General features: G+C 43.1%; 1 protein-coding gene across 4 annotated transcripts in view; it reads right to left on the reverse strand.

Moving 5' to 3' along the window:
* setd3 (SET domain containing 3, actin histidine methyltransferase) overlaps positions 1–12710 on the reverse strand; it is a 172102-nt gene that overhangs the window by 149698 nt on the left and 9694 nt on the right. Inside the window, exon 2 of one of the 4 annotated variants that reach the window (XM_070879562.1) lies at positions 7444–7523. The exons of 2 other annotated variants lie outside the window; for them this stretch is intronic. In XM_070879562.1, the coding sequence (XP_070735663.1) occupies positions 7444–7496 (53 nt within the window). In that variant the 5' untranslated portion in view covers positions 7497–7523. Of the gene's footprint in view, positions 1–6592; positions 6670–7443; positions 7524–12710 lie in introns of those variants that run through there. One more of the 4 variants, XM_070879565.1, reaches the window with a different exon arrangement.

Consider the following 12710-nt stretch of genomic DNA (forward strand, 5'->3'; position numbering starts at 1 on the left):
ACAAAATTGCCATTTTGCATAAAATGTCCTGGAGGCAGTGAAAATACTGCTTTTGATGTGCAGCTCATAGATCGCTTAGTACAACAAACATGTTGTCCCTAGCCACTGTAGAATACAAGGAATCGCTCAGAGTGGCACTAAACTAATCTGGCATAGATTTCCAATGGCCAGAATCCCTCTTTCTGCTCTGTAATGAGACATGCACCACCTTTAATCTGCTTATTGCTGTATCAAGGTAGGTGGCAGTGTCACGGTTAGTGCTGCATAAGAAAACATAATGATGCCGCTACATTGCTATTGGTGAAAAAAACATTGAAAGCAATGCTTTTTAATAGACTGGCAGTTGCCTAATTTTAAGAATTCTGAGGATCTGGTCAACATGGAGTTCAGTTGATTTATTTTTAGAAATGATAATCAATGTGGTGAGGTAGAACTGGCAAGAACAGCTATTTTTTTACAACCCTTATACTGACGATGGCTGTCTCAATGCCTGTGTTACCTTCAGTTTGAGAGACTCTTCAGCAGAAATCACTGGCCAACCAGATTTCCATTCCTGAAACTTATTACTACAACAACCTGCATTTATATAGAGCATTATTTGTACACTTTACAATCCTTGCCTCAAATGACCAGGGACAAAATAATCTTGAAAGCACAAATGTTATTACAGATGTTTAAAAGTTTCTAAACGTGCCCTGCGAGATTCAACTAACGTGCAAGATTCTTATGAAGCGAAAAGATGGAACCGAATGATACTTGCAGTAGGCTACGTTACCATAAAATCAAAGCAACCAATCTCTTCTTTGGCAGAATGACACACTTCTACAAGGGTCCAAAAATGAGTTGTGTCATATTTAACGTTTCATAGAAAAGGTCTATAGATAGACCTGTCTGTGAATTGACAACTGCGAGAGAAGTTTGGCTCCTCCTCTGAGTGAGCAGTGGAGGATCACGGAAATTCACCAAAAATTTAAGCTTACAACAGTCACTCACTAATTTCATTCCTCTCTAGCTGACCTTGCTTACCATACCAAAATAAGAACAGAAAAGGCTGGTAACAGCAAGTCAGTTGCACATCTGAAACATGGCACCCTGTCTTATCTCTTTACAGATGCTATGCATTTACAGCACTTTTTGGTTTTATTTCAGATTTCCAGCAATTCCAGTTTTTCCTTTTTATTTTACCCCACCAAAGTTGTACTCAACACTTACAGAATGTAGTGGCTCACCTACAGGAGGAATTAGTTTACTAAAATAGCCTATCTACTGAAACAGCAATACACATAACAGCAGTCTCAAATGTTAGAATATTTCATATCATTTAGGATCTACCCCAAATTTGAAACATTTCAAATATGTTTTTCTCAACAAAAAAAAAAATCAGATCCACATTGGTTAACAGACTTGACAACATTTTGCAGTATCGCAGATTTTTGTTTTATTTCAACAGCAACCACTGGCATTTGTATGGCACCTTTAATGTGGAACACATGCCAAAGGGATTACAGGGGTGGGGGAAGAAAAAGCAGACATAGAGCCATGGCGTGAGGGTTAGGAAAGGTGACCAAAAGATTAGTTGAAAAGTTAGCTTGAAAAGGTTCTGAAGGTGGAGAGGTTTAGGCAGGGGATTCCAGAGATGGGCTCAAAGCTCTGCCACCAATAATGGGACAAAAGGAGGATAGGGGAGGAAGCACAAAAGGAAGAATCAAAAGGGCCAAAGGGTGATAATTTTTTGTATAAATATCACCGAGAGCTCCGCTGGTGAATGTCACTTAAAGTTTTGTTGTTGACTATAAAAGTTTCTTAATATATCAGCCTTCCAAGGAAAAATTGAACATCTACAGAAAGTATAGTTGTAAGCAAAAGCAAGTTACATTAGAAATTCTAGGCACCCGACGGAGTTGATGCTGCTTCACGAAACACTTAATAGGCGGTAGATGTGGAAACATGCAGATTAATACCACGAATGCACGAGAGAAGAAAGTTGCACAATTACAACTCAGTTAGAGAACCAGCACAGTAATCAATACCTAAATTAGAAGTTTTTTTTTTAAATCACACAATTAAAGTACATTTTGCAACTGAATTTTTACTTTCTTGCCATACAATCTCTTAGAGGGTTTCAAGACAATGCCAGCAAGCACTTGCTTTACAAGATAATCGTGCCCTGTTGTCCCCAAAAACAGGTTTCTGACAAAAAATGTGCAATTTAAAATGTGTCCTCCCCGAGAGTAGATATCCCTTTGCATCCAAATAGCAGCCTGCCAGAGATCTGTCATGTCCCAGTCAGCTGGATAAGTTCCCATCAGATGATGTATTTAGCAGGTTCATCTGCATTTAGTGAGTAAGGATTGGCTTCCTGCCAGACCCCAAATGCTGATACAAACATGACAACATTACTTTTAAAAAGTGCTGTACTGGCCAGGCAGCTTTCAAATTTATTGAATAAATGCATCCGTGAAAAAAGATTGCTCTAAACATCGAAGCACAAACCCCAGCAAGTCAATCTAACATTAGAAATACAGGATGCCTCACAATCAGAGGACCGAGATCAGTGCTTACTGGGCCTGCTCATTGAAAGGTGCCTTCTGCAATAAGAAAACTACTACAACTCCCACTGCTAGTTACAAGCTGTACCCACTTCTATGACAAATGTATATACTTGAGCAGCTGTGCAACATTGAAAGTTATGAGTCCAATCTCACTCCCTAAGATTCCTTCCAGTGTCTCCGCAAGCTAATTCTATTTCCATCATTGTGTATGTAGGTTTCTCATTCTCTCAAAATATTTTGTGTTTGTCAGATTGAATGTCATTGCCTATTTGCGCAACTGATCTAAATCCTTCTGCAAACAGCCATGATCTTATTGAGTGGCAGAGCAGGCTCGAAGGGCCAAATGGCCTACTCTTGCTTCTATTTCTGTGTATGTTAACAGCATCTTCCGACCCTACTTTCCCCATTTTGGTGCTTTGATTGTAATTGTTCCCTCTTGTACCTTAGTGAAATAGTTTGTGTGTAATAAACAAATGATAATTTGCCTGATTAAAGTCTGCTCATGTCAGCAGTAAATTCATGAATCTCAACTGTTCAAACGTCCCTGCAGCATTCCGAATACTGTAAATCAGAACCAGAGCAAATCTGGCGTACCTTCAGCCAACAGATAAACAAAGATAAAGGCACCACAAATACAACCTTCAATATGACGTGCTGGATCGGTTCCAGACTGCAGTAAGCCTTGCACAATATTAGCGTTTCAACCAAGGCTTTCCTGCGATAAGCCAAAAAAGGAGTCATGTGTTCATGTTACAAAAGGATACAATTTAAAATATTCAATCTGTATTAAGGTCATAATTATTAACTAACATTCTTTTAAGTTGAGAAGAACCAAGCACATCAAGATCTTTTACCTGTTCTATCCTCCCCTTGTTTAAATATTATGAATAAATCCAGCCAGTGCAAAGCTAGTTCGGCAAGTTTGCAGTATTATCATTCAATATTTTTAACAATTCAAAATGAGAGCTGAACCTCCTGGTCAACTCTTCTCAACAGACCAAAAAAAAGAGCCAGTACAGGAAGCTGATGGATCACACTCCAGGCATGTGCAGCTCCAGCAACCATAGAATCATAGAAATCTACAGCACAGAAGGAGGCCAATTGGCCCATCGTGTCTGTGCCGGCTGAAAAAGAGCTACCCAGTCTAATCCCACTTTCCAGCTCTTGGTCCATAGCCTTGTAGATTATGGCACTTCAAGTGCATATCCAACTTTTTAAATGCGATGAGGGTTTCTACCTCTACCACCCTTTCTCCGCCAAAGTAGCAGACAATTACACTGCACATTCATTCCTTGTTCCAGTGCACAAATGCTGGCACTGGGCACTGGAAACAGAAATGTATTTAAAAATTCCCAGTTAGATTGCTTTATAACCATTTGATTCTTTAAGCCCTGCAAGTCATCAATAGAACTATTTTTTTGTTTAAAAAGTCTGAATTCTATCTAGCTTTAAAGATTCCCCAACATTAATGTGAATTTTTCCGTCCCACTGATATTTTCTAAGCTTTAAGTGATGCACTATAGGGGCAGGGATCCATTGCAACTAAAATTCATGTAGATCACAGTCACATGCTGTAGACATATAAAAACTGAACAGAGGCGTTTTATTAGTTGATGCTTACAGGCCAAAGTAAAAATGGAACTGATCATCTTACACTTCTAACTTGATGTGATATAAATAATTCAGTTACTTCTTAAGAGATTGTCCAGCTTTGCACATCCCTTTCACAGAGGGTTATCAGCAATACTGCAAAAATCTCCATGTTTTATTTACAAAATCAACACTGAGTTTATAGTAGAAAGTGTTCTGTTCTAACCAGGTGAATGCAGATCACATAGTTTTCTCAGGCTTTATTTATTGCACTATCAGGTTTTTTTCTGCCTCTGCCCAGCTTCAGAAGGGTCCCATCAGTACACTTCTTCTACACCGAGCAATATTATGTATGCATATTAAGGGTGGTGGGGCATGGGAAAAATTGTACAACAGCCTAGGCTTCCACATTCCAAAAGGATGTAGTGCAATAGAAATGTGTTGATTTTTTTCCAACTCATTTAAGTTTAGCCATGATCTTTTTGAATGGCGGAGCAAGCTCGAGGGGCTAGATGGCCTACACCTGTTCCTAATTATTATGTTCTTATGTCAGTTTACTCGAAACAAACTTTTCTACCCCTCCTAATTTGTTGAAATGAAAATGGACAACTTTTGGATACATGGGGAGTACAGACCTGAACTTAATCAATATATCGATCATTAAAAGGCTTCATATCATTGGAGATCTGTTACATCTGCACCGTAAACATGAAAAGTACACTTTTTATAGCTTTCAGGATTTAGTAATACAGCAGACTTTGACAGTCAAAAACACCATTGTACTCTAACAGCTCTCCTCCACTGTGCAATTCAGTGGGACTGCCCTCACTTGGTTCCACTCTGAGACCTATTCAATCATAGTCAGAACACCTACAGAAATAGCTTCTCTTCCCAACCGTTCACTGTTACCTCTGGAATTCCCCCAAGGATCAATCATTCACGCCCCTCCCCTTCCTTATCGACATGCTGCCCCTTAGCAACATCATCCAGGCATAGGGTCAGCTGTCACAGGTATTCTGATAACAACCAGCTCTCTGCCTCAATCACCTCTCTCAATCCCTCTACCGGCACTGTATTGTCCAACATCTAGACTTGGACGAGCTAAAGTATCCCCCTGCGAAATATTGAAGCCATTGTTTTTGTCCCCTCCCACAAATTCCCTCCCTAAAACCCTCTCACTCTTTAAGACCGCCCTTAAAAGCTATCTCTTTAACCAAGTTTTTGGTCACGCCATCCAGTATCTCCTTCTTTGGTTCGGCATCATTAAAAAAATATTATGGAGACAGCCATCAGTACAGGGGTTGTAAAAAAAAAAAATTCAGACTTTCCAATGCATTTGCAGAATCCTTCTGTGCTTCCAAAGCCAGGAAAAGTAGTAAAATAGCTGTCGAGGTCTGATAATATAGAAGAATGTACGAATGGAGAGGCTGTCTACAGAAAACTGAACGCAGAGCCTTCCTGCCATTTCATGAGAAAGCATTATTGACAGTTACATGTGCAGTAACCAACCCTCCCTAGGAAATGGAGACCAATTACATCGAGCAGTATTCCACCAAAAGCCTTCCCATCCAATGCACACCCCAGTCATGTTTAAATCGGTGTATGCTCAGATTGATTCAATTTGTCGCCCCACCTCTTTTCAATTGCGCCTTCATTTTATCAGCAACAGTGCAGAAAGATTTCTAGTCGATGGGGAGTTAGCTGATTAAAGCACGTTGATACTAGGATACTACCAATTGTAAGACCACCAAATATCCGGAGCTGTTTTAGTGTTTTACCCATGGCTGAAAAGTATACTTATGACCAATGTCCTGCTAAACTGCATGGATGCGCAGTTATCTGCAAGGTCCCGCACAGGCCGCTTACTGGCTTTTACATTGTTGATACCACTTTTATATTGTAGATACCGGGCCATGCTAAAAATTTGAATAGGCCACACATTGAGGGAGGCGGGCTAAGCAGGAGGCAGTGCAGCTTATGGGGACATTGGTCGTGACCCAAAGGAGCGATCCGTCAAATACTCTGGTTGAGAAAGAGAAAGAAAGAATACCGTTCGGGCTCCCGCTCCTGACCAATATCTAGCAATCTTGCTGAAAATATGCGAGAATGAATGTCGGGCAAGGGCAGAATCAGGCTTGGTACTGATGCCACCTTCCTCCTCCACCCACCTCCTCCCCCCATGGTGAAGTAGCATGGTTACCACTCAGAATGGTTACAGCAGGGAAGGCGGCTATTCGGCTAGTCGAGCCCGTGTCGGCTCTCTGCAAGAGCACCTCAGCTAGTCCCACTCCTCTGCCCTTTTACCGTAGCCCTGTAAAAAAAATTCTAACGGATACTTATCCAACTCCCTTTTGAAAGCAGTGATTGAATCTGCCTCCACCATCCTTTCAGGCAGTGCATTCCAGATCCTAACCACTCGCAGTGTAAAAATGTTTTTTTTATTATGTCACCTTTGGTTCTTTTGCCAATCAGTGTCCTCTGGTTCTTGACCCTTCTGCCAATGGGAACAGTTTATCTCGATCTTCTCTGTCCAGACCCCCAATGATTTTGAACACCCCACAACACTCACTGCCGAGGCTAACACATGAAGAATGATCACTTGAGCAAGGATAACCAATGCCCATGATGCAGCACAGTCAACATCTTCTGGAGAGGGAGCAGGAAAAAGAATGTCAAAAAAAGAGGCAAGTTATACAAAATAAAAAGAGGCTACAACTCCCAAGTAAGTAATTTCAACACAAACAGTCTCGCATCAACATTCACTGTGCGTGGACTGAAGGCCTGGATCAGTGATTCTCAAACTTGTCGGTGCAAGGGCACCCACTGCAAATATTGACACTGGTAAAGACCCCTGTCCCAACTTCTGAAAGCAGAATCAACTACCCGAAGGAAAGCTATCCTTGTAGAAGCATGGATAATTAGTATAAAACAACAAAGAATATGCAACAAGTCAAGATAGAGAAATCTGATGACAAAATCTGACCCTGGGGACCCTTTTGAATCGCCAACACATATCCCCTAAAGTTCTGTGACCCCTGTTTGAAACCCTATGGAGTGGAGTTACAAACAGTAAACTAGAAGCACAAATACAGATTCTAATGTTAGTTTATTACTATTATACATATGGGTATAAATCTCAAGGCAGAGACATTTTTGGAAAGAACTTTGCCTTAAAAGGAGAGCAACTAAAAAAAAGTGTTCCTCTGGAGTAACAGAAATCAAAGACTGAATATTATGCCTGCAACATCTTCGGATTACTTTTCTCCTGTAATCAAACTTTTAACTCTAGGCCCTGGCTTACCTCCTTTTCAGTGCTCCCAGATCGTGACCAGACTTTTCCTGAACACTATGCATTTTCCCTGTATTTTCTCGAAGATTTTCCTGTACACGTGTGCAAACACAGCAAGGAAAAAAAAAGTATGGAAACAGTGAACGGTTACGGCACTTTTAATCTAAGGTTACACTGTAACACATACAACTTTACAGTCCCTTTAAAAAGGAGCACTAACTTTCTGAAGAAATGTTTGGCAAGCTTTTTTGTTTGGAGACTGAGAAAAGCCAGAAGAATTGTGTGGCATTTGGTCACAATGGTCCATTTCATTTTGGCCTTCAAAAAAAATTCATTCATGGGATGTAGGCGTCACTGGCAAGGCCAGCATTTATTGCCCATCACTAATTGCCCTCGAGAAGGTGGTGGTGAACCAGCTTCTTGAACCACTGCAGTCCGTATGGTGAAGGTACTCCCACACAGTGTTGTTAAGGAGTTTCAGGGTTTTGACCCACTAACTATGAAGGATGGCGATATCGTTCCGAGTCAGAATGCTGTGTAACTTGGAGGTGGTGGTGTTCCCATGCGCCTGCTGCCTTTGTCCTTCTAGGCGATAAAGGCCACGTGTTTAGGAGGTGCTGCATGTTGTAAACAAACAAAATGTTTGCCCAACACTTTTTTAAATTGAGACCATGCCTTTTAACGTTTCCTATTCCAACGATCATGCTTCATTTTTTCCAGCTAGGGCCTTTCGGATCACAAAAGTCCTCAAGATTATTGATACCACGGAACAGCAGCTTCTTCACATGATGATTAATCTATGATTTTTTTTTAAAAAGGGGAGTTTATATTAATTCGCTGGTTTTCACAGCCACATGCACCTCTGGGTGTTATACTGTAATTGTTTCCCCACTTTTCTTCCATTCGTACAACAGTTATTCAGTCTCCATGGCTATGCCCTGCATAAATCTACCAAGACGAGTATTAGCTCTTGCTCATAGATTCTTGTTCAGTCAAATGATCCAAATCAACCTTTTAAGTCTGCGCAGTCTTCTGGCATCTGGGACCATTTTAACATTACCAATACTCTATGAAATCGGATATTTTTCTCATTCTTGAGAATCTTCGCAAAGCAGGCAGGAAAAACTCTTCGGATTTTGGGGAACAGGGTACTGTTTACCTGCCTGTATTCAGATACTCGATCCCAGGTTTTCATTAATACAGGAATCACTGCACATACTGACGGTGTATTACCAAAGCACTTGCTCGCACTCTCATTCATACACATACATCCTTCAGTTAAGTAACTGTAAAGCAGGGAAATAATATCTAAATTGGATGAGCAGAAATTGCCTCCAACTAAATATTGGGAAGACCAAAGCAATTGTCTTCGGTCCCCACCACAAACTCTGTTCCCTAGCCAGACTCCATCCTTTGCCTTGGCAACTGATCAGGCGATTGGCAAACTTTTGGCACATTTGACCGCGAGTTGAGCTTCCAACCACATATCCGCACCACCACCAAGATCGCCTATTTCCACTTCCGTAACACTGCCCGACTCCACCCCTGCCTCAGCTCATCTGCTGCTGAACCTCTCAACCACGCCGCTGTTACCTCTAGACTTGACTATTCCAACGCATGTCTGGCCAGCCTCCCATCTTCCACCCTCCATAAACTTAAGCTCATCCAAAACTCTGCCACCCGTATCCTAACTCACGTTCCCGTTCACCTATCACCCCTATGCTCACTGACCTACATTGTCTCTCGGATAAGCAACATCTCGATTTTCTCATCCTTATTTTCAAATCCACCCGTGGCCTCACCCCTCCCCATTTCTGTAACCTCCTCCAACCCTCTAAAATATCTGCTCTCCTCCAATTCTGGCCTCTTGCACATCCTCGACATTAATCACTCCACCACTGGCGGCTTGGCCTTCAGCTGCCAAGGACCCAAGCTCTGCAATTCAGAAGAAACCTCTTTACCCAGAGAATTGCAAGAATGTGGAACTTGCTACCACGGAGTGGTTGAAGCGAATAGGATAGATGCATTTAAGGGAAGCATATGAGGAAGAAGGGAATAGAAGGTTATGCTGATAAGAGTTAGATGAGGAAAGACGGGAGGAGGCTAGAGTGGAGCATAAATCTCGGTAGGGACAGGTTGGGCCGAATGGTCCGGTCCGTTTCTGTGCTGTATATCCTATGTAATTCTATGTAAACCTCTCTACCTCTTTTAAGACGTTCCTCAAAGTTGACCTCTTTCTGCAAGCGGCAGTTGGTGAGAGGCAGGAGCAGCCTATAAAAGGCCCAGCGGGAGCTCGAGAGCCAGCGGCAGTTGGGGAGAGGCGGGAGCAGCGTCGGAGCGGCCTATAAAAGGCCCAGCGGGAGCTCGAGAGCCAGCGGCAGTTGGTGAGAGGTGGGAGCAGCATCGGAGCAGCCTATAAAAGGCCCAGCGGGAGATCGAGAGCCAGCGGCAGTTGGTGAGAGGTGGGAGCAGCATCGGAGCAGCCTATAAAAGGCCCAGCGGGAGATCGAGAGCCAGTGGCAGTTGGTGAGAGGCGGGAGCAGCGTCGGAGCGGCCTATAAAAGGCCCAGCGGGAGATCGAGAGCCAGCGGCAGTTGGTGAGAGGCGGGAGCAGCGTTGGAGCGGCCTATAAAAGGCCCAGCGGGAGATCGAGAGCCAGCGGCAGTTGGTGAGAGGCGGGAGCAGCGTCGGAGCAGCCTATAAAAGGCCCAGCGGGAAATCGAGAGCCAGCGGCAGTTGGTGAGAGGCGGGAGCAGCGTCGGAGCGGCCTATAAAAGGCGTACTTGTGCATCTACAGTGGGAGAGAAAGCAAAAAAGTAGAAAGGAATCAAAAGCTGACGTCACAGCCAATGGGGTAAGTGATTGGTGAGTAGCTTTTCTTTTTATTTTTATGTCAGTAAGTAAACTGTAACATTGTTATTACCAATTTAAGCGTATCTAAGGGTTAAGGCATGGCAGGAGAGCTCGGTCACGTGATATGCTCCTCCTGTACCATGTGGGAACTCGGGGACACTTCTGGTGTAAAAAGTGTATCCGCCTCCATCTCCTGACGGACCGCGTTGCGGAATTGGAGCTGAGGGTGGATTCACTCTGGAGCATCCACGATGCTGAGAATGACACAAGTGGCACGTGTAGTGAGTTGGTCTAACAGCCAGCTAGGGAATGGAAGACCAGCAGGAAGAGTAGTACAAAGAAGGTAGTGCAGGGGTCCCATCTGGTCATCCCCCTGCAAAACAGATACACTGCTTTGAGTGCTGTTGAAGGAGATGACTCATCAGGGGAGAGCAGCAGCAGCCAAGTTCATGGCACCGTGGCTGGCTCTGTTGTACAGGAGGGCATAAAAAAGAGTGGGAGAGCGATAGTGATTGAATCCCCTATCATAAGGGGAATAGATAGGCGTTTCTGCGGCTGCAATCGAGACTCCAGGATGGTATGTTGCCTCCCTGGTGCAAGGGTCAAGGATGTCTCCGAGCGAGTGCAGGACATTCTAAAAAGGGAGGGAGAACAGCCAGTTGTCGTGGTGCACATTGGTACCAACGACATAGGTAAAAAAAAGGGATGAGGTCCTACGAGACGAATTTAAGGAGCTAGGAGCTAAATTAAAAAGTAGGACCTCAAAAATAGTAATCTCGGGATTGCTACCAGTGCCACGTGCTAGTCAGAGTAGGAATCGCAGGATAGCACAGATGAATACGTGGCTTGAGCAGTGGTGCAGCAGGGAGGGATTCAAATTCGTGGGGCATTGGAACAGGTTCTGGGGGAGGTGGGACCAGTACAAACTGGACGGTCTGCACTTGGGCAGGACCGGAACCAATGTCCTAGGGGGAGTGTTTGCTAGTGCTGTTGGTGAGGAGTTAAACTAATATGGCAGGGGGATGGGAACCAATACAGGGAGACAGAGGGAAACAAAAAGGAGACAAAAACAAAAGACAGAAAAAGAGATGAGTAAAAGTGGAGGGCAGAGAAACCAAAGGCAAGAAACAAAAAAGGCCACTGAATATAAAAGGGCTGCAGGAGGGGTCAAAACTAAAAATGATTTAAAAACTAGGATGAAAACACTCCACCTAAATGCACGCAGCATTCGAAATAAAGTAAATGAGTTGACGGCACAAATCATTACAAATGGGTATGATTTGGTGGCCATTACAGAAACATGGTTGCAAGGTGGCCAAGACTGGGAATTAAACATACAGGGGTATCGGACGATTCAGAAAGATAGGCAAGAAGGGAAAGGAGGTGGGGTAGCTCTGTTAATAAAAGATGATATCAGGGCAGTTGTGAGGGATGATATTGGCTCCAATGAACAAAATGTTGAATCATTGTGGGTGGAGATTAGAGATAGTAAGGGGAAAAAAATCACTGGTGGGCGTAGTTTATGGGCCCCCAAATAATAACTTCACGGTGGGGCGGGCAATAATCAAGGGAATAATGGAGGCATGTGAAAAAGGAACGGCAGTAGTCATGGGGGATTTTAACCTACATATCGATTGGTCAAATCAAATCGCACGGGGTAGCCTGGAGGAGGAATTCATAGAATGCATACGGGATTGTTTCTTAGAACAGTATGTAACAGAACCTACAAGGGAGCAAGCCATCTTAGATCTGGTCCTGTGTAATGAGAGGAAAAATAAACGATCTCCTCGTAAAAGATCCTCTCGGAATGAGTAATCACAATATGGTTGAATTTGTAATACAGATTGAGGATGAGGAAGTTGTGTCAGAAACGAGCGTACTATGCTTAAACAAAGGGGACTACAGTGGGATGAGGGCAGAGTTGGCTAAAGTAGACTGGAAACAAGGACTAAACGGTGGCGCAATTGAGGAACAGTGGAGGACTTTTAAGGAGCTTTTTCATGGTGCGCAACAAAAATATATTCCAGTGAAAAAGGGCGGCAAGAGAAGGGATAACCAGCCGTGGATAACCAAGGAAATAAAGGAAAGTATCAAATCAAAGACCAATGCGTATAAGGTGGCCAAGGTTAGTGGGAAACGAGAGGATTGGGAAAATTTTAAGCAACAGCAAAGAATGACTAAAAAAGCAATAAAGAAAGGGAAGATAGATTACGAAGGTAAACTTGCGCAAAACATAAAAACAGCTCGTAAAAGCTTTTACAGATATATAAAACGGAAAAGAGTGACTAAAGTAAATGTTGGTCCCTTAGAAGATGAAAAGGGGGATTTAATAATGGGAAATGTGGAAATGGCTGAGACCTTAAACAATTATTTTGCTTCCGTCTTCACAGTGGAAGACACAAAAACCATGCCAACATTTGCAGGCC

Source organism: Pristiophorus japonicus, chromosome 4 (genome assembly GCF_044704955.1).
Source record: "Pristiophorus japonicus isolate sPriJap1 chromosome 4, sPriJap1.hap1, whole genome shotgun sequence".
Taxonomy (NCBI): Eukaryota; Metazoa; Chordata; class Chondrichthyes; family Pristiophoridae; genus Pristiophorus; species Pristiophorus japonicus.